The sequence below is a fragment of the Alosa pseudoharengus genome, unplaced genomic scaffold (genome assembly GCF_046254945.1).
Source record: "Alosa pseudoharengus isolate Yale_2024_CS ecotype anadromous, Long Island Sound unplaced genomic scaffold, YU_APseudo_1.1 YU_APseudo_1.1_scf_1, whole genome shotgun sequence".
Lineage (NCBI taxonomy): Eukaryota > Metazoa > Chordata > Actinopteri > Clupeiformes > Clupeidae > Alosa > Alosa pseudoharengus.
The window spans coordinates 44,252,389-44,273,480 of NW_027468564.1; the positions used below are offsets into that span (position 1 = coordinate 44,252,389).

A 21,092-nucleotide genomic window follows, 5' to 3' on the forward strand; every position below is an offset into this window, starting at 1 on the left:
AGGAACAGGCAGAACACTAATACAAAACTATTTACAATAACACAACATTATAGGAACATTCCAGAGATGTCCCTGAGGGTCAGGGAATTTATCCCTTATCCTACACACACAGCTTGGGATCACTCTTCTATTACCCTGTCCTAGAGACCCATGCTGCCAGAAAATGAAATGTCTATAGGTAGCATATCTGAACTCTATTGTCATCACCTGGCTCTCTTACATGGCCTAATGCTGTGATGTCTGTGATGTACTGCCTGTGAATCTGGAGAAAACCTTCATCTAGGCAGTAGGCTACTGTGTGAAGTGAGGCAGAAGGCTCACACAGGTGGCAGGGTTTTGTCCACAGCATTCTCTCTCCCGATCGGTTGGCATGTCTCTGCAGTGTGTACAAGTACACCAAGGCATCCCTGGCACAGGTGGGGGGACGACATGTCTGCACTGATGCAACAAACACCAGACCTGGCTGCCTCACTAGCAACTGTGTGGTGAGGTTCCTGTGCTCTTGCAGGCTCATTCCATCCACAAGTCTCTGAAGAAATAAGACACAATAAATAAGATCAGATAGGCTTGTTTAGGTAGCAAAGTTAGATTGTTAGCAGAATAGTAGTAGTACTCTGTGTCATTTTTCAAGTGTTCACACAAAATGATGAAGAATACTATGTGTATGGACAATGAAAAGGTGGAAATATTGTTGTGTAACATTTTCTATAGACCATAATGTAATCATATTTGTCGTGATTTCACTGGCAGACACCTCATCATGCAGTTGACTGGCAACAGCTAGAAATTGCTACATATAAACAATGGAGATACAAACAGGCAGGGAAGCTACACCAAGCGCGTAACTGAAGCGTTCCGTTCACAACGTGTAAAATCAATTTTAGAAGAATGGTCTATTTCTTTTCTGGTGTACAGCTAGCCTAGTGGAAGCATACGCAACGCAAACGAACGTGCCTGGTGCAGCTTCCGAGCTAATTTCGGTGTCATTGACATTGATACTGTTCAGAGAAATATTAAAAACACAAACCTCCGTTGCTTCTCCTTTATCTTTGAAGTTCTTCCACTCTCTCCTCGTCATCTTTGGAGAGTCTTATTACTTTTTCTTTGCCTAGGAGGTCTCACCGATCCTCTGCCACCGGCTCTTGGCTTTTCTTTACCTTTCCCTCGCACCTCCGTTGCATCGACTGATCTCTGACTCTGGTCACTGAGAAAAATAGTAGGCTACGCTGTAAACATGGCCTTTACACTATTAATCTCGCACATACAGAATAACGATAGCACTGATACTGTACTAACATTAGGCCTAGCATGCATTCGTTTGGGAACCTGATAGCTGATGCTAGCAATGAAATAGTAGCCTACCAAAATAACGAAAACGTAAAACTATTATTCACTAACCAACATGTTTACTGGCTATATAACTAAATGCAATGTGTAATTGTTTTCTAAAGTAACCTCATCACTGGAAGGAACACTGGACGAAGTCGTAGGCCTAATACTGGAAGCCATGTTAACCTTGGCATGAAACGGCCACCGTAGGAGTTAAAATGCGCTCGGAATGGGAGGGGCTAGAAAGTAATATTCAGTTGGTTGTCATATAGAATTTCACCGCTAGATGGGAGAAGTTCTTACACAAGGTAGCTTTAAAGAGTCCTCACTTGGGGTGGCCCACTTGCACCTCTTAGATGTTACAGCTATCTCTTCTTTTCTTCCATTGTTATGCTGCCATAATGACTAGATGTCGCCTTCTGCTTCTCAGCATGTGTCAACACCGCCGGCATCTTGGATCGGGGATCTGAAGCTCTAAACCAGTGGTTTTCAAAGTGGGGGCTGGGGCCCCCTGGGGGGCCGCGAGGGGGTGCCAGTGGGGCCTCAGCAAGTTGGAAGGAAAAATAAAAGAAACAAATAAATACATTCGAAAAATGTAAAATATACCTATTACTATGAGGGTTGTTATACAATGCCATTATAATAATTTGTCGCATATCTGAACATTATATTTTCCATGATAATGACTGGGAGTAATAGTAAACACTGCTCCATCACGAAGTGCTTGTGGCTAAAATAATTATTAGGATTAGCTATGTTTTTTTACATTTGCCGTAGTATTGTCGATGGGTTTAATAACACATCAAGGGGGTCCTTGGCCAGAACCTAGTAGTATTTGGGGGGCCTTGTCGTGGAAAAGTTTGGGAACCCCTGCTCTAAACTATAGTAGTTCACCCGTATTGTGTTACTGATTTAGCAACGTTTGGCCATCCGCTGCGATAGAAAACCTTATTTAGCGACTAATTTGGCAACTTCTCACAATGATGGCAACCCCGGTGTCGTTGTGAAACATCAGATCAAATCAACCTGCTCATGGCTTTTTCATTTGTGAATTAAGCTACATCTCGTTTGCCCAAAGTGTTCCCTATGATTATAAAAGTAATGACTGGCTTATGTGGTAGAAGACCATGTTAAAGCATGGAAGTAAATGTTCTACAGATCTACAGCAACTTCTGGTGAGATTACAACTTACCTGAGTCAACGAGACGAGAGGTATATAGCCTCAACCAGAGCCTGTCTTCTGAGAGCCTGTTCACTTAGAACCTAGCTGCAGTTCACTTATAGTTCCTCTTATCTTGGGTGGCTGCTAGTGCAGAATGAATGAGAGTCTATGGGGCTAGATAGGTAAATTTATCTTTATTATCGTCAAAAGCTTAGTTTTCTCTAGACTCGACCATACACATGTCTGTCAGTTGGAACAACCCCATAAAATAGAAAATTGCTTGAGATTTTGACGATGTATGGTGATTTTATTTTCTTTAGATCTTTTCCTAGATTGACGTTAATGCATTAAAGAGGAGTGGATCACTGCGGCAAGATGGCGTCTCTATTGACACATTCGTTCCAAACATAGACAGTAAAAGATATGGACAGTCATCACGTAGACGTCAGTCGAGACGGGTGAAGCAAATTTCAACCGTTTCCTATTGGACGAGGCTTTCTGCGCAGGCTCAGGGGACGTAGACGTAGGCACGTATATGTGCTTCACTTCACTGTGTGTTCACTGTGTGCTGAGTGTGTTTCACTAATTCACGGATTGGGATAAATGCAGAGACCAAATTTCCCTCACAGGATCAAAAGAGTATATATACTTACACTTATTCATTTCATGTCAAAGTGGTGCCAGATTGAATGGGGTTCAATGGAATGGCTTGGTGGAACTGGTCTACTATTTAGCTTCAGATCCGCCATAATATCTACGCTTTCCAAATGTTCGCCTGCCCCCTTGGTTCCAAAGAACAGCACTAGTCAAGGCGACATCTAGTCAGTATATCTATGGCTACAACTCATGAGTCCCATGCGTTTTCCAACCGGCGGAGCTAGTTGGCTAGTTGATCAAACTTTTGCCAACTTAAAAAAAAGCTTAACTCAAGTCGCGATTTAAAGACCTCTGTTTGCCAGCAACAGCATCCATCTTCTTTGTTTTCAAGTAGCAGGGAATTCACGCGGAACCGTCGCCGACTCTATACGCGATGTGATTGGCCTGATTGAAGTTTCATTTTTTTCAGCTCGCAAGCCAATGGAGAGTTGCTAGACTAGCCTACCCTGGCTGCAAATTACATTGGTTAGAAATCTAGGGGGCATCTATTTCTAGGCTAAGCATAACATCTCATGTTAATGATTTACGAGTGCGGGTTGGTATTTGTGTCAAAGCACTACAGCTCTGAGTGTGATATTCCACAATAGTGATGGCGAACTGAAGCTTTCTGAACCAGTGAAGCTTTCAATCCAATTCGCCTTTTTCACCCGGCGGCCAGAACGAGGCTACAGGGTACACTACACTTGAATTATGAACCTGGTAGCCACCTAGCTGTCTGGAACGTGTTTCAATTGGCATATCATGTGTGCTTCGTATATAAATGCTTAGTGAATCAAATTATTGAAGACTTCAAGACTCACCAATTCCATTACACAAAGGCAAAGACCACTCTTCATATTCTATCACAGTCCAAATCACAGTGCGTGTAGCCTATGTCAAGTGCCCTCTCACATTAATGGTCAGGGAACCGGACAACTCCGCAATCTCCTCTAGCGTTGTTTTTGTTGTCCTCATGATTTCCTTTTAAATGTTTCTTATATTAAAAAGGAGAAATCAATTAGCAACAATGACAAGCCAGCTGGAATGTGTCATTCTCTCTCCCTCTCGTGCGTCCTCATGCGCATTCCCAATTAAAATTAGTAGCATAACGTTCAAGTTAGATCAACAGAAATTATCCTTATGTAAGATGCTGTTGGTGCAGTTTGACATTGTAAACATTCTCTAATATAAGGAGAGTGAAAAGCAGTTTGCAGTAAAGCTACTCTGGCTAAATTGTGGTGCCTCCTGTCCCTTGGTGCCCTACGCAAAGTGTGCATTGTGGTAGTGGTGGAACAGGACACTTCCAGGTGCGTTCACAATAGCCTACTATTGGCTATTGACAACTTAACAAGGCCGATGAGGCTATGATTGAAATTTGGGACCGGAGCTGTCCCTGATGGGACAAATCAAAATCACCCAAAATGCGGGATGTCCCGGACAATTCGGGACGGTTGGCAACCTTATCCTCCATTGGCCTCCAGTGACTGTTGCCCCCACCAAGATGGCGTCGCCATTTACGTACGTTCTGGAGCCCAATGCGCTATCTAGCTTTCTAATATCTATGAGTGAACCCTTCTTTTTTTTGATGAGCATTTTTTTGGCAGGTGCAGTTAATTGCATTCTAAGTCGTTAATAGGGAGGGAAAGTGAAATCCAGCGCCCCAAGTGGTTGCCTTCCTATCGAAGAGCAGCTCCAATGTTAAGTCAGAGACTTTCTAATGAGGAGACACAGCACTCAAAAAATCCTCCATAGAAATGCATGGGGTTAGTTTGTAACGTTGTCTACACATATCACACCCCTTCATCGGCAAAACGCCGACATGTGATACATTGAGCCAATTATGTGGTGTGATGTGAATACACTGAGCCAATCATATGGTGTGTTGTGAAGACATCGTGCCAATCATGCGCCGAGTACTACTGGTTGGTGTCGTGAAGCCTTGCACACACGCATTTCTGCTGAATAGGATGCCCGATGAGTGCCCAAAAAGCGTTGCAATATGGCCGCCGAGTGAAGGGACTTGCCTAAAAGGACTTTGGTTAAGTCCCATAGACCTATTCTTAAAAAAAATATTGTGAAGCCAAATCAGTGTTAAGTTATCCACCAAAAATATTTTTCAGTGTGTATACAGTAATAATCTACTAACTGTGAAAATGTCAGGCCCTATTTTGCCTTCTTTTAAAAAATCGAATTTTCATAAACGGACTACAAAAGAAGTCACGTGACTTTACCCTTCGATGTTACTCACGGTAGCATGGTTTGTTTATTAGCCTGGTTAGCATTGACACACTGCCAGCTCTTCATGTGAGTAGTAGGGGCACAACACAAGTTATCCTGACATAAAGGTAATCACTACGCGTTTACATCGCGCTCCGTTATTACAAAAATAATATATTATGTTAAGCCAGTCAAGCAAATTGCCGTTTTGATCAGAGAGATGAAGCGCCCAAACCGGTGACGTCACATGCAACTGTAGTTCGTTATTGTAACATGGTGATAACAAACTACAGTTGCATAAAAACATAAAAAATAAATACATAAATAAATAAATACAACAACAAAAACATGTTTAAAAAAAACTCAAAAAAAATCAGCTGATCGTAAAAATAAGATATGACCACTAGAAGCAATAGAGGTACCCCAGTGCATAGCATATGGAAGACATTAAATTAAGTTCCCAATGTGCACCGAGATATTTTTTTTCTAAAAAAAAAAAATCCCATCCACTCCGCTAAACTATAGCCTACATGGATTTCTATGGAACCACGAAAACATGCGTGCGCAACCAAGAGGCAGAAAGCACCACAGAACAGCATAGAGCAATGCAAAATAATAAAATGAGTTTTTGTGCTGAAAACTGCACCAATTCGAAATCACGATGGCTAGAGAATGTTAAATATGTTCAATATCCCTAACGGAATGCATGTCTTCGCCAAAAATGACAAAATACGATGTTATATTAATAATCCAAATGAACGTCAAACTTTGAAATATAGTCTGAAATGAGATGTTATTATCATTGAGACAACAGGGGTATACAAAAAAATCCGATTGTATCTTACAGCAGCCGACTATTTAGGTTAAGTTTATAACGTTGTGGACGGCCACCAAGCGTCTTCTGCCTCGCGGCTGCGCGCGCATCTAGTTTTGTTGGTAAACGGGAAACCCGCGTATAGGAACACAACCAGTAGGTGGCGATGATAATAACAGAGCAGTCACTGTGTGTGAAACGATCGCTTCGGACGTCACTGGTCACATGATTATCATAAAACTAATCAATTGGTTCATGTCTTCCATGCACTCCTCGAAGCAGCCAAGCGCTCCACGGGTAATCACTGTTCCACAAACCAGTGAACTCACAGTCTAGGAAAGCCTGCTCTTGAGGCTTCAAAGATGTTGAGATACCTGTCATTTTTATCAACACAGACATGGACGCTGCTCCTGTTGTTCCTGGGACTGTTCTTGGTGTAAGTTGATACATTCTTAAACCGTAACTCTTGCCAAAATGCAACCTAGGGTGTTTCTGTGAATGTAGGCCTACCCCAGTCAAACTTTCGTTTAAAAGCATAGCAGAGGATGTAGGGGAGAATTTCCACTCTCGGAAAACTTCCAGTGTTAGGGGCGTCGCCAGCCGATCTGAATGTTTTGAGTGTAGCCCTGAATGTATTTTGCAAAGTTGACTAACAAATATGAAACCATTATTCGGATCGTGCATTGAAACTGAGATGAGAGATTTATCAAATATAAAAGCAGGACACGGTTTCCTCTCACTCTCCTTCATGCAGCAGATCTAACTTGAACGTTACCTTACACATACTTTGGAAAGTAGGCGCCCAGATAGCAAGGTGAAATTGATATGATGTTGAATTTCCATCCAAATCATCATTTTGGTTGAGATTGAAATCTCAATGATAAATAGACATTGAATCAGCATTACAATCCTGACAAAACCCCGACAGTGCATGAGCATAGATAGAGAGACATCGAAACAACATTGGTTTATAGTTTATATTGCCATAATCGATAGAGCATCGATACATAATTTACTAAAAGATATTGAAAAGTCATGGATGTATGGTTTACTGGGAAATGTTGACGTGGTGATTGAAAAGTTGTGGATTTTTAGTTAACCGCGCGACGATGTTTGAACTGTCCGGCGGGAGATCATTTTGAGCAACAGTCAACCGTGTTCAGCTCTCTGTCAAGTTCGCCGCTCCACCTTAATGGTAAGCAAGCATTTATTTATCTAACGATAATGTTTCAAAGTGAAATTGTACTACATTAAATTCGGGCATGTTTACAGTCTATGTACATCGTAGCCTACTGTCTAACTTATAAACTCATTCATGCTTGAGTCAACTTAGGCTTCTAGCTACGCATAGGTGCCAACTCTCACGCATTGGCCGTGAGACACACGCATTTGATTAGTTTCACACGCTCACACGCCACACCCCCGATTTCTCACGCTGAAGTGTCAACCCGGTCGGTCAGATGCCTGAAAAATGAGTTTAGCCTATCTATAGATCTACCTGTTGAGCCACTATTATGCTTTCAGAGACGGTGAGAGGGTTCAAGAGCACCCCCTGTCTGTGGAATTTTCTAAATGTTCTCTCATTTGCGATGCTACTTCAGAAGCCATCCCAGGCGCATCCCCCCCCCCGCCCACATTTCCCCGGCTTCAGGTATGCTTTGAGTATTATTGAGTATTTTTCACGCTGAAGTGTCAACCTGGTAGGTCAAATACCTGGCAGATGAGGTTCAACTAAACTAAACCTATACATATGATATCACACATCATGTGAACGTGCGGAATCTAAGCTTTCCAATGATATTAGCGCCAAGTTGCTGTGATAAATGGTTCGCGAGAGAATTAACATTGAACCGACGTGCAATTTAGGCTAATCATATTTGCATTTACCCATTACTCTCGGTTTAATATTTCACTAACCCTTCACACAACACGTGGAAAACCCTATTTCACAATAAACAGCAAACCTACCGAATACGAGGATATAAAGCATGCCTCTGTGCAATAAGTGGTTCCTGAGTAATCCGGTTTTGAAATTGCAACACATTTCTACATAGCCTCATTGGGGCGAAATTATAATGTATTCTAATGTTAACTATTTGTCAGTAGGCCTACATACATTTTTGTAAATTGCTCAGCCATAGATTATCCCACTATCATGGTTCTTATATTGTCAGGTTCCAGCCAATCCCATTACAGATAAATGAATATATTTATATTGGCATGCTTCCTAGTGACATTAATGCAAAAATATGAAGAAAATCAAATAACGAGACACAAATATTGATATAAAGCCTGACATAAGCCATATGCAAACATTCACATCATGCAGATATGGGTACATCCTGAAAAAGGAATAGCATGTAGGCTATAGGCTATGGCCATTACAATGACCAATATATTATCTTAAATAAACTAGCTGAATAACACAGGTGACCACTTCTGCATAATTTCATGGAGTGCTGAAATGTACACACATTTCTGAACTGTGAAATGTAGCATATGTTTTTGTGGTTGTGAACTTATTGCAATATCACCATAACTATTCCACCTGCGTGTGCATGGTTATAATTCTGAAGTGCAAAATAGCTTAGGCTACAGCACAAATATTTCCATAAAAATAAGCAAGTCTGACCTCTGAATTTATTTTGAAAGTGCATCTGATTGATGCAAAATATACAAACATTTCTTAAATTCTTACAAAACACCCACCCACTCTTTAAAATTGTTAGTTTGGACCCCCCACCCCCACTTTTGCCATGTGAAATACCAGTGCTGTTTTCAGCATCTGTTTAGTGCTTCATTGTCATTTTCATTGGATTCTTCCATTTTCGCGTAAATCGCTCATAAACTTTTTTTTTTGTTACACGCATTCTCCCATTCCGCTTCTGTCACACACACAGTGACAAGCGCCAAATCCCCCGCAGTGTTGAAGAGATCAGTCGTCCCCCTCACTTTTGATAAGGTAAAAAGCCTTATAGGTATGCCAAATAAATAATAACCTATAGGTTTACGCTAGGCTATGTAAAACTCCCCATTAACAGCATCACGTCACTAACCACAGCTAAGACTGCACAATCTCTATTCACTCTGTTGGATATCTGAAGCCAGTTTGTCTACTTAGATACTGTAAATCCTCAAATTATGGCCGGGGTCTTAAGACAAAGTACAGGCCTTTAGGGGCAGGATTGTATTCGAGACAGCCCTTTATTTCTTATGCGAGTTTTATTTTGAGACATGCGTTTCTTGGAGCGGCATACTGGTAGGCCTTCTAAAGCATGACATTTTCGGTTTAGTTTGATATTTAATTTACTTTTGGACTGTTTGATTATATTGTTAAATGTTGGGACTGATGGGCACTGAAATCTGGGGAGGTATTTGATGATCACTATTACGTTCCATGTGTCGGGATTTCAAACAAACCATCCGCTTTCATACGTTCATTGATGAACGTCCGCGGTGCTGTAATGGAAACCTTATTGCGTAGCCAAGTAGCCTATTGAGTTATTTTTAAATTATGCATGATTTACTTTTTATTAATTTCGTAGGCTGGCTTTATTTTGTTATATAGAAGTATCTAAATAACCTGTTAAAATGTACCAGAATTCAGGAAATTGCATCTAGTCCAAAAAAAAATTTCTGGGGGAGAACCCCCATACCCCCCGCTGAAATGTTCCACCCACTTTCACAATGCCTCCGACACCCATGGTCCTAGTAGTAGGCTAGATCCCTTTGATACCAATGTTCATATAACTCTGGAACCCTGGTCCCAGGGATGGATTACTGCACGGGCCTTCCGGGCCCAGACCCAGGGGCCCAAGGTGTCAGGGGGCCCTGAAGCCCAAGCCTTTGCATGGAATCATTGCCTCAATATCAACACATGAGGATGTAGGCTATGAATCTGATTGAATTTAGTATTGCCCATCCCCAAAATGCACCAGAATACAGGAAATCACATTAAACTAATTAAAAAAATTCTGGGGGAGTACCCCCAAACCCCCCTTCCACATATACGACAATTAGTGGGGAGCCCTTAATACATCTGGGCCCAAGGGCCCGAAAGCTCATAATCCGTCCATGCCTGGTCCCTACACCTGAGAACCACTGATGTGCGTTTTTTTTACTGTACGGTATAATGCTGAATGAGCCAAACAAAAATTTACGCAGCAAAATTTTGGTTGGCCCCACCAAATCTCACTCCAAGGTTTTTTGAAAAGTTGGCAGCCCTGCTACGTTATCGTTGCTGTTGTCAAATTATTGTTTTACGTTACGTTATGGCAGTTCATCATAATGTTATGTTAACGTTACTCCCAGTCTGATTTATAATTAGGCCTTCCTTAACGTTAGTTGTCAGTAAGTTAGCGTTTATTATATTCATATGATTTAGCTACATAAAATGTTTGTTGAGTTTACTGTCAAAATGATAGGCTGAAGATGATGTGCTGCTGGCTAACGTGCAGCTACTGTTACCAACTAGCCTAAGTTGACTCTAGCATGAATGAGTTTGTAAGTTAGACAGTAGGCTACGATGTACATAGACTGAATATGATTATTCTAAAGTTTCACTTGTAAGTAGCCTTCAGTTGAACATATTTATCTAACACTGTCTATCTTTCTTCTGTTTATGTTAGGTGCCGCTTCACTCTACTGGATGGTGGAGGATCTGACTGCAACCGTAGGCCTACTGAATGGATGGCAGGGAAGCTCAGCACGCGGGAATTTATAAATGAAGAGTGAATAAATGCACTTGCTTTTCAAACTGATAACAAGTTGTCAATGGTTATTTATGCAAGGTTGTGTAGCCTAAACCAGACATACCTAGCCAAATGTATCCTGGCTGTAGATAAAGCAGGGTATGAATTTCCCAATATTTTGCCAGATTAATGGTTTACTGCGGTTTAATATGAATTGAAATACCATTGAAATCGAATTGATCTTTAGTTTGGTTGTAATTTCAACATTGTTTCAATATTATTTTAATTGAAATATAATTGAAATTCCGCTGGTCTATAGTTAATAAATCAACATTGTTTCAATATTAACTGAGGGTGCAAACTGATGTTAAATCAACATCGAAATACGACATTGATTCAATGATTTAATGTTGATAATGCAATGTTGATTCTACATAGTTTCAATGCCTGTCTGCTATCTGATAGCGCGCTCGCACGCACGCACGATAGAGAGAGAGACAGACACACAGTCAGTCAGTTCCAGGGTTGGGCATGTCATTGTTTGCATTTCCTATTTAGTATAAGAAAGGTATAAATAAATCATAAAGGCAACAAGGACAAGGAGGTGGTGGAGTTATGCTGTCGTCATTTAGGCCACAAGTTCAGGTTATCAGCCTGCCCTGCACTCACTCGCCTACAGTTTGGAGCTGACGCCTCAAGAGTGCTGCTGGCATGCGAGCCAATAGCCCAGGCTCACCCCCCTAAACCTCACTCCCGATCCGGGTCACGGCACCAATGTAACCTGCGTTGTGTTGAACCTGCGCGATTCAGCCCTGCACACACCAGGACTCGAACCCGCGAACAGCAGCACCTCGGATCGGGAGGTGAGCGCGCTAACAACTGAGCCAACAGCCCAGGCTACTGGCCTGGCCTGGGCTCGGATCGGGAGGCGAGCGCGCTAACAATTGAGCCAATAGCCCAGGCTACTGGCTCGCATGCCAGCAGCACTCTTGAGGCGTCGGGGAGTGAGGTTTACCAACATTCCACAAGCACAGCTAAGCTAGCTGGCATCCGTTACATATACTTATAATTGTTTATGGATAATACAACGGGAAAAACTTGTTTTTTTGACAGTCTATGAAAAAAATAGTCACATTAGGTAGAACCTTTTTATTATTATTCGTAATTAACATTTATTCTGACTGTCCACGTGATCTACCAGAGTCAGCTGGGAGGAGCTCGAAAAGATGAGCCTGGACACACCAGCTGATGTGACTCACAGCAGACATCACGGCTATGGTTTAAATTTCCTTCCTATTCATTAACATTAGCATAATGACTGACAAAATAAATTACTATTATGTTTAATAAACGACAAAATGACTTAACTCCCTCTCCCCAGTTTCCGACCTCTGACTCACACATGACGTGACGTGAATGATGCGGAATGATGACATTTTCACTGGGGAAAAGGTTTTTCTGATGCCCATTAACGCTAGGGAAGACCACAGCTTTTTAACACGTTTTTGGATGTTGTCATGGGTTATTAATGGAAAATAGGAATATTTCGTGTTCAAGTAAGTTTAGATGCAATTTGGCGTCAATGTTGTGATCTTGTGTAGCAGCCAGCCAGCTAGTCAAGCAAAACGTTTGGTCAGACTAAATCACTGGGTCGCTTACCATTAAGAATATTGGCTATTTTACTACTCAGTAGGGCTTGATGGTAGTCCTAGCCTAGGCTACTTATGTTTTTATCATTTTGATTGTAGCCTAGCCTCTGTGCATCTGTAGTGACATGTTAGCCCAGGCAGCAACATAGCCTAGGGCAGTGTTTTTCAACCACTGTGCCGGGGCACACTAGTGTGCCGTGAGAGATCATCAGGTGTGCCGCAGAAAATTACCCAAATGTCACTCACTGGTCCAGAAAAGCAACTGTCGCATCAAAGAATTTATAACCACATGCTCTCATTGATTGTATGATTGCACTATTTGTGGTATGCAGGCATTGTACAACAGGGCCCCATATCCAGTATTCACAGAATCATCACATATCCAGTTCATAACAACAACTAAATTAAATAGGCCTATAGTCACCTACAAATGAAACAGAGGGCGCTTGTTTTATTGAGCAGGTCTTGCATAGAAGCCATAATAAGGCCATATCTGTGTATTATTTGAAATTTTAGGCTATGGTATGTTTATTTTTTCTTCACACAGGATGTTGGGATGCCTTGGGACATTTTAAGTGTCAAAAGTGTGCCTTGGCACAAAAAAGGTTGAAAAACACTGGCCTAGGGAGATCTGGACAGAGCAAACCAGTTGAACCACTTCTACAACAGGTTTGACTGCCCTGCTCCAGCTCCAATGGCAGTGGTCTGTCCACCACCCCCTGCTGACTCAAACACTGCTCTTGCTTGCTTGCCTGCCCAACCTACACCTCTCCCCTCACTCCCAGTGCAACACTCACCCCCATCATCACAGGCTATCGCACCCATCCCCCACATGGTGACCATGAACAGTGCGGCAACAATAGCTTCAGTCAACAGCCGCCGCCGGCTAACTTTTGCTGCGTTGATGGCAAAGCCGGCAATTTTATGATGACATAGCCCCACCCCTCAACATTTGTTTGTCATATTAAAATGTTTTTTTTTAATGAAACATGTCATGATTTATGTGCACAAGGTATCAGCCTTTTGTGGGTTAGAAGTAGGGGTGGGCGATATGGACATGTTTATCGATATATCGATATGTTTAAGAGAAATCATGTAGGCTAGCATTCCAAGTTACAGAATAGAAACTAATGCGTTAGCTTATGGCTAATGTATGTGAGAAATCCCATAGAGATGCTAACGGTTAGCATAATCGATACAGGTAGATATTTAGAGCGAACTTCAGTCCATTTACAAAAGGGTTACATGAGAAGAGTTCTTTGTTTACAACTGACTATTAAAATACTTAAAGGCAAATGTTTTCTCTCCATATAATACCATGTAGGCAAAAATGTCTCATCAATGCTACGTGAACAGAAGTAGCTGCACAAAATCCCAAGTTAAGTAAGCTACGTCTTGATCTCGCTACACAAAATAAACATTAGGCCTGCGTGTGACAACGTGGACCCACTAGCGATCATGTGACACTTGCTCTGCTGCAACGGGGCTTGTCTTACACCTCCTGGATTTAGTTAATGTATGTGGTTTCAATGCGTGATTTTGAGTGTTTTTTCCCCATAAGTAATTTAAATACTCGATAATGTAAATGTGCACATCGTTAAAACAACAATCACGATATTATCGCAGACGATAAATATCGCCCACCCCTAGTTAGAAGCACACCGTGAGCTTAGTTAAACATTACTACAACACGCTTACTACAACCTATGACTAACGCATGTTCTCCAGTGTAACTCTATACCCGACCTAATGCAAAACGTAAAAGCATTTCAGATTCCACATAGCAGTCAACTTTATTAGTTTAACAGTTGAATTGAAAACCGAATTGTCTAGTCTCCTTATTTCATGCGACTGCTTTAACACACTGCTTTAACAATAATGTTTTGTTTACTACTCGAAATAAATGTGAAGTCTCTGCAAGGCCGTCACGGCGCCATCGACTGGTCTGGCATATCCATCCACTACAGCACTTTTAGCCGCTTTCACCTCTGTGTATGTGCGCAAGTTTATTTATTTACAGGTATCGTGAAAATCGGTGTGAAAGCGGTAAGAGAAAAAATACACCCGTTGGTTTCGTGTAGATAGCCTCACTCTCCTCAAACACCCAGGACAGTGTCCGTGCAGAGGATCCAGGAGTGCCTGTCATTTGTAGAGATGGAAATCGCTGAATTCGAGGAAAATCAGCTGATGGACAGTGACTCTATCAAATTAAGCCCACTTTACCTGCTTTCTCAACCCAACTGTCCTCACCAGCTACACCCCGGCCCCAGCCTTCATCTGCAGACAAGCCAACTATCGCAGCGGAAACTACCTCATCTGCTTCACCCTGCCGACACCTACTGCAGAAACCACTAAACCCTTGCCAACTCCCACTGCTCCCTTGACTGAGACTACCTCACCTTCTAAACATCAGCCAACCACAAAAATAGCCATACAGTACACATGGATTCAAATGGACGGTTCCTTGACCCCTTAAAACTGTTTCCCACTCACAGAGTGGCAACATTTTGGTGCCCACCACAGAATCTGCTCTCAAAAAAATCTGCCCCTCCACTCTTTCGTACCCACAAAACATCATAATTCATATGGGTACAAACAACCTGAGATCAAGAGAAAGGTAGTGGCCGAGTCCATAAAAATAGTGGCAGAGAAGGCCCATGAAGAATTCCCGACAGCAAACATCATCATCTCATCACTCCTCCACAGAACTTCCCCAAAGACTTGATCAATAAGATCAACCAAGACATATTGTCATACTGCTCAAAAATACCAAACACCTGCATTGCCCATCATCCATCTCTGTGTGAGGATCATTCCCCACCCCGCAACAGACAACAGAAACCCAACTCCAATGGAGTCCGGCCCACTCATCGGCAAACCAATGAGCCCAACGCAGCGAAACTCATCCCAGCAGACCTTCGACCAAACCCTCCCCGACCACTGGGGCCCAACACCAAGGCTAGCAGTACACAGCCCAGCCGGGCTCAACCCAGGAGCACACAACCCTGCAGCCCATCAACATAGGACCCTGCCAAGCTGAATTATGCCCTCACCCAAGGGCCATCCACACCACCTGCGCATATGAGGACAACATTATGCTGAACTATGCCCTCACCCAAGGGCCATCCACACCACCAGCGCATATGAGGACAACATTATGCTGAACAGCTGCCACTGCTGTGGAGTCCCACAGCAACATCTAACCTACTCAGACATTCTCAAAGTCCAAGGTAAAAACCACCCTGTCTGTACAGACATTGGAGAGGTGAGACAACTTCGTCATCTCATTTTCAGGAAATTGAGCTAAACGGTAAAAATGGAAAGAGGAAAAAAAAGTACATTTATATTATATGTTCAAATGTATATGTTAAGAATGCAGAGCTAAAATGTCACTTTACCAAATGTTCACTTCTTGTAGCCTACATATCTCCCCCTTTCTCTTAAACATTTCTTTAGACTACTCTGAAACCATAGCCTGGCGAGCCAGACCCACATTAAAATGTAGGGTCTGGGCACTCACCGTTCGCAGTGCTCAGTCCGAGGGGCGAGATAATCAGTTCTCTTTCAAATTCCCTCTGCACGCAATAGGATATTTGTTTTCAAGTAGCAGGGAATTCAAGCCAAACCGTTGCAACTCTGCCATCAATCATTATGTTAAGCCCACCAAACGACTCTATACACGATTTCAATGGCCTGATTAAGTTTCGATTTCTGGAGCTCACAAGCCAACGGAGAGTTGCTAGACTAGCCCTGGCAGCAAATGTAATTTTGCCGCTAGGGGCGCTTCTAGATTTCTAGGCTACTGAAACCAAACAAATTTACACATGGTTAAATCTTTTTCCATAAGCTCCTGGCACATCCAAGGGCTTTATTCATTAGCATTTGGAGAAAAGAGTCTTAATCCTGACTTTTTGCTTAACATCAAAACCTCTGATATTGTTTTTCTTTTGGAAACTTGGTGTAAAACAGATATAGATACACACTGTCCCTCAGACTACAAACAAAATTATTCTACCATCCTTAAAAAAAAAAAAAACATCAAACACGGCAGAAATTCAGGGGGTGTTATAATTTGGTTTAGGGAATACTTATCACCTTATTTATCCATTATAAAAAGAGATCTCGTATGGTTAAGGTTAAATAATGGGTCAAGTCAAGAAGGTGACCTGTACATTTGTACAATCTACACCCCACCCACAGAGTCGCCATACTGTGAAGATGAGTTTTTTTTTTTTTTTTTTTTAGCAAACTGACAACAGAATGCAGCCATTTTCAGGCTCAGAGGAATGTGCTGCTCTGTGGTGATTTCAAAGCCAGAACCGATGAAATGAAATAGTTCAAAGTAAGTGCAAAAGAAAACATTTATTTCATCACCGAACTAGGAAATCACAGCAAACCCAAGACAACCCCTACTCTGTCACCAACAAATATGGTAAGGAGTTAGTGCATCTTTGTTGAGGCCTAGGCCTGTATTTCCTGAATGGTAGGATGAAATGGGACTCATTAGGTTGGTTCACATACTGCTCAGCTCTTGGGTCTAGTGTAGTTGACTGCAATTACTAGAGGTGGAAAAAGTACTAAAATATTGTACTCAAGTAAAAGTACCAATACGTTGATGAAATATTACTCAAGTACAAGTTAAAATACCGATCTAAAAATGTTTGTTTTAAAAAAACCTTTCTTTTAGTAAACTCTGTGTATACAAACAATGTTCTCAATGCTCGAGTTCATGTGTAGAGACACTGATGATTGTTGTGTCGAGTTGTGTCATGTTGTGTCGAGCCTTCTTAGGGTTTTAAAAATAGCGATTTTAACGATCCTACATCAAAATAGCAGTGCCCCTACTACTATACCATTCAAAAGGCCATTTCACTCGAAAACGACAACACGGACAAGCTTAAAGGGACACCAGGCAAGCCTGATGCTTTTTCTCTACGAAACTTCCCCTCGCTCGGTCTGAAGCTCTTTTCCTTTTCTTTGCGTCTTCCGTCAAGGGTTTTCGCTGCTTCTTCGCCGGCTCTGCCATTATACACACGTTTGCAACAATCTCTAGCGTTTCGTTAGCCTGCCTCTGTGCTGTAAACTGATCCTGCTTCGGTCGGCGGGTAGGATACACCGAACTTGCAAGTGGGATATTCTTCCTACAGGCAGTAGGGGCGGGCGAGAGAGCCTTCATTCGCCCCGTAATGAGTCATTTAACCATATACCGACTTACGAAGATGATTAATTAACACGAAAACGTTGCCTGGTGTCCCTTTAAAAGTGGCGCCTCAGACGTAATTGTACTTTTTGAACGAAATTTTGACTCGGGTACATTCACAAAAAGACCCTAGGATGCATTGTGGCAAGAGTTACGCTTTAAGATCATTGTATTGATCATAGAAATGCAACCCCAAAAGCTATCCAACATTAGAAAAAACTGGGAAAGAAGTGGAGATGTGTTTTTGTCATAGGTATGGATACTGGCCTTATGGAATCTTCAAGAAGTTGGGGGTCCCTGGTCCAAAGCCAGTGCTGTTTTTTGGGAATATGCTCAACTACGCAAAGGTTGGTCTGGTTTCCGTATTGACCCTAAATGTGACCTCTCAGGTTAGATGCAGATCTACTGTGAAGTGAAAAAGGCAGTGTGGAATTTTAACGGAACCCCTATGGGGGCTAACTGAAAAGGAAAAAATAATAATAATAGAAAATATATACATGTATGTTTTATACATACATGTATATATTTTCTATCTCTCTCATCCTGTGTCATTCCACTTTATTACACATAATTCTACTTATGGACTTTAATGTTTTGGATTTTTTTATATGAGTGGATTATCTGAGTTAATACTAATGTCTGGTGAAAATTTCATGCAAATAGCCTCATTGGAAGTATACTTACTGAAAAAAATGTTGATGTGTTCAATACTTATTTTCCCCGCTATATATACAGTATATATATTTTTTTTTTTTCTTTTTCCCTATGGGGGCTAACTGAAAAAAAAAAAAAATAATAATAGAAAATATATACATGTATGTATATCTCTCTCATCCTGTGTCATTCCACTTTATTACACATAATTCTACTTATGGACTTTAATGTTTTAGATTTTTTTATATGGGTGGGTTATCTGAGTTAATACTAATGTCTGGTAAAAATTTCATGCAAATAGCCTCATTGGAAGTACTGTATACAAAATGTTGATGTGTTAAATACTTATTTTCCCCTCTATATATATACAGTGTTATATATATATATATATATATACACTTAATATAACTTAGCACTAAAAGTAAGGACATTTGTTTTTGGTAGATAATTTTTCTGTGGTAACAATGCTTTTTGGCAATAAATCTTATACCGTTGGAAAGCCCGTTTAGTTCCCTTTCAAAAGGAACATGCACTTGTGGGATGTGAATTTTCCCTTGGGGATCAATAAAGTATCTATCTATCTATCTCTATCTGAGCAGCAGCGCTGAGTATGTGGATTGCGCCCATGAAAAACTCTTCTCTGCCAATGCCAAACAGCTTATTCTGCCATTGACTCGTTTGGTTGATTGGATGATTGCAGTTTGAAGAAACAAGACATATTATTCATTTCACAAACTGGAGCCTCAGTAGTGTGTGGAAGAACCATACACAGCCACAACAGCCTGGCACCTCCTTCTCATGCTGGTCACACACTGCTGTGGGATGGCATGCCATCCCATACATAACGTTCCTCCACATGTTCAGGTTCCAGTGCACGTGCTGTCGACACCAGCGCAAATGGGCCTGACTGTGAAGGGCAGTCATGGCAGGACTCCTGGCAGCCCTATGAGCCCGGAGATTATGCTTCAGCATTACACACCCTCCAGGTCTCAGGAGGAAAAACCTGTTAGTAAAACTTGCTGTTAGAACTAAACATGATGAAGCAGCTTTTAGCTGCTATGCGGCTCAGCTCTGAAACCAACTTTCGGATGACATTAAAAAGGCCCCAAGTGTAGCCAGTTTTAAATCTAGACCTAAGACCAAACTGTTCTCAGATGCTTTCTGCTAACTGCACTGAGTTATAATTTCTGAATCTGTCTTGAAAATTATTCTACCTTGTGTCTTATTTTGTCTTTTTAATCATTCTCTATTTTTAAATGATTTTACCTTGTGTGTTTTATGTTTTCTTTTTATTATGATCTTTACCTTCTGAACTATTCTTTGACTATATTGCCCTTCTATGCTTTTATTTTAGGGCTGTCAATCGATTAAAAATGTAATCGAATTAATTACATACTCTGTGATTAATTCATCTAAATTAATCACATATATCATTTTTGCTGTGAAAGTAAATCATTGAATAATCAGCATTAGTGACATTAAAGTTCAAAAACTCTTTTATTATTATTTTCACTGTTCAAATAATGGCCATAATAATCTATGATATGACCTAATATGCGGAGGAAATAAATTCAAAAGTGCTTTGGGAAGAAGTTTTTTTTAACATAGAAGGCATTTCAGGCCACAGATATAACCTAGGGGACACAATGAAAATAAATGAACACTCCCCTCAATGTCAACACTATTTCTTTGCATTGATGTGCGACTTTAGAGTTGACGAACTCCGGTGATATGCAAATACCTTGCTGCAGACATTGCAGAGAACTTTATTTTAATCAACACTTTATTTTTATTAACACCATCAGGCTGTTTTTTAAAAGTAAATGTTCCAATCAATGATCCAGGCAGCACATTTTGTTCTCTCTCATTCATTTTACAGTCTAAAACGGCTCGGGGTCATACGGAATCGATTAATCTGCACTAATTTTTTTAATCAGTTATTTTTTCTCAAATTAATTAATCGAAATTAATCAGTTATTTTGACAGCCCTAGTTATTATTGTTTGGTTTTGTTTATGTAAAGCACATTGAATGACCTCTGTGTATGCGCTATATAAATAAACTTGACTTGCGTGCAATCTGTTCCGGATTGTCGGCCATATCGTACTGCAAATCTGTAGAAGACAGATTTGGCCTTCAGTTTGGAGATGGTACTAGGGCTCACTCCAAATAATGCCGCAACTTGGTTTTGTGGAACACCTGGCAGCACATGGGGGCAGTGACGGACTGGACGGTCTAGCATTTGGGCAGATGCAAGAAGGGCCGCGGCCGGCCAATCACGGAGCGGCATGCTTGTCGGGTTTGCGCAGCCCATTTCTAGGCCCACTATCAAGCATCAATAGTGTTACATGGCTTCGAATAAGCCATTTATCTCTAACTCCCTTTTCCTTCTTCTGAGTAGGCTGATCAGTATCAGTGTTGGGAGGGTTACTTTCAAAACGTATTCCGTTACAGAATACAGAATACATGCCCAAAAATGTAATCTGTAACGTATTCCGTTACGTTACTCAATCTGAGTAACGTATTCTGAATACTTAGATTACTTCCGCATTGAATTGGATTTTATAAGTGTAGGAATGCGGCCATCAAATCCTGCTTAGGCCTACTAAACAGGCCTATTCTGGTGTGTTCTTCTGTTCCAAATGGCTGAAGTGTTAGGCCCACATAGGAGAATGTAAAGTCAACTAAGCTACCTGATACAACTTTAAAATAGCAAGGTGACCACTAAAACTACTGTACAG

General features: G+C 41.3%; 1 protein-coding gene across 5 annotated transcripts in view; it reads left to right on the plus strand.

Moving 5' to 3' along the window:
- The first annotated feature begins 6,408 nt into the window (after positions 1 to 6,408).
- The window catches only part of LOC143129880 (cytochrome P450 3A27-like), a 44,976-nt gene continuing 30,292 nt past the window's right edge, over positions 6,409 to 21,092 (plus strand). For 3 of the 5 annotated variants that reach the window (XR_012987996.1, XM_076289940.1, XM_076289942.1), the window contains exons 1-2: positions 6,409 to 6,594; positions 17,952 to 18,045. Coding sequence is in view for 3 of the 5 variants with exons in the window: in XM_076289940.1 (XP_076146055.1) it covers positions 6,521 to 6,594; positions 17,952 to 18,045 (168 nt within the window). In the remaining 2 variants the exon portion in view is untranslated. Of the gene's footprint in view, positions 6,595 to 17,949; positions 18,046 to 21,092 lie in introns of those variants that run through there. The other 2 variants (XM_076289943.1, XM_076289941.1) reach the window with 2 other exon arrangements.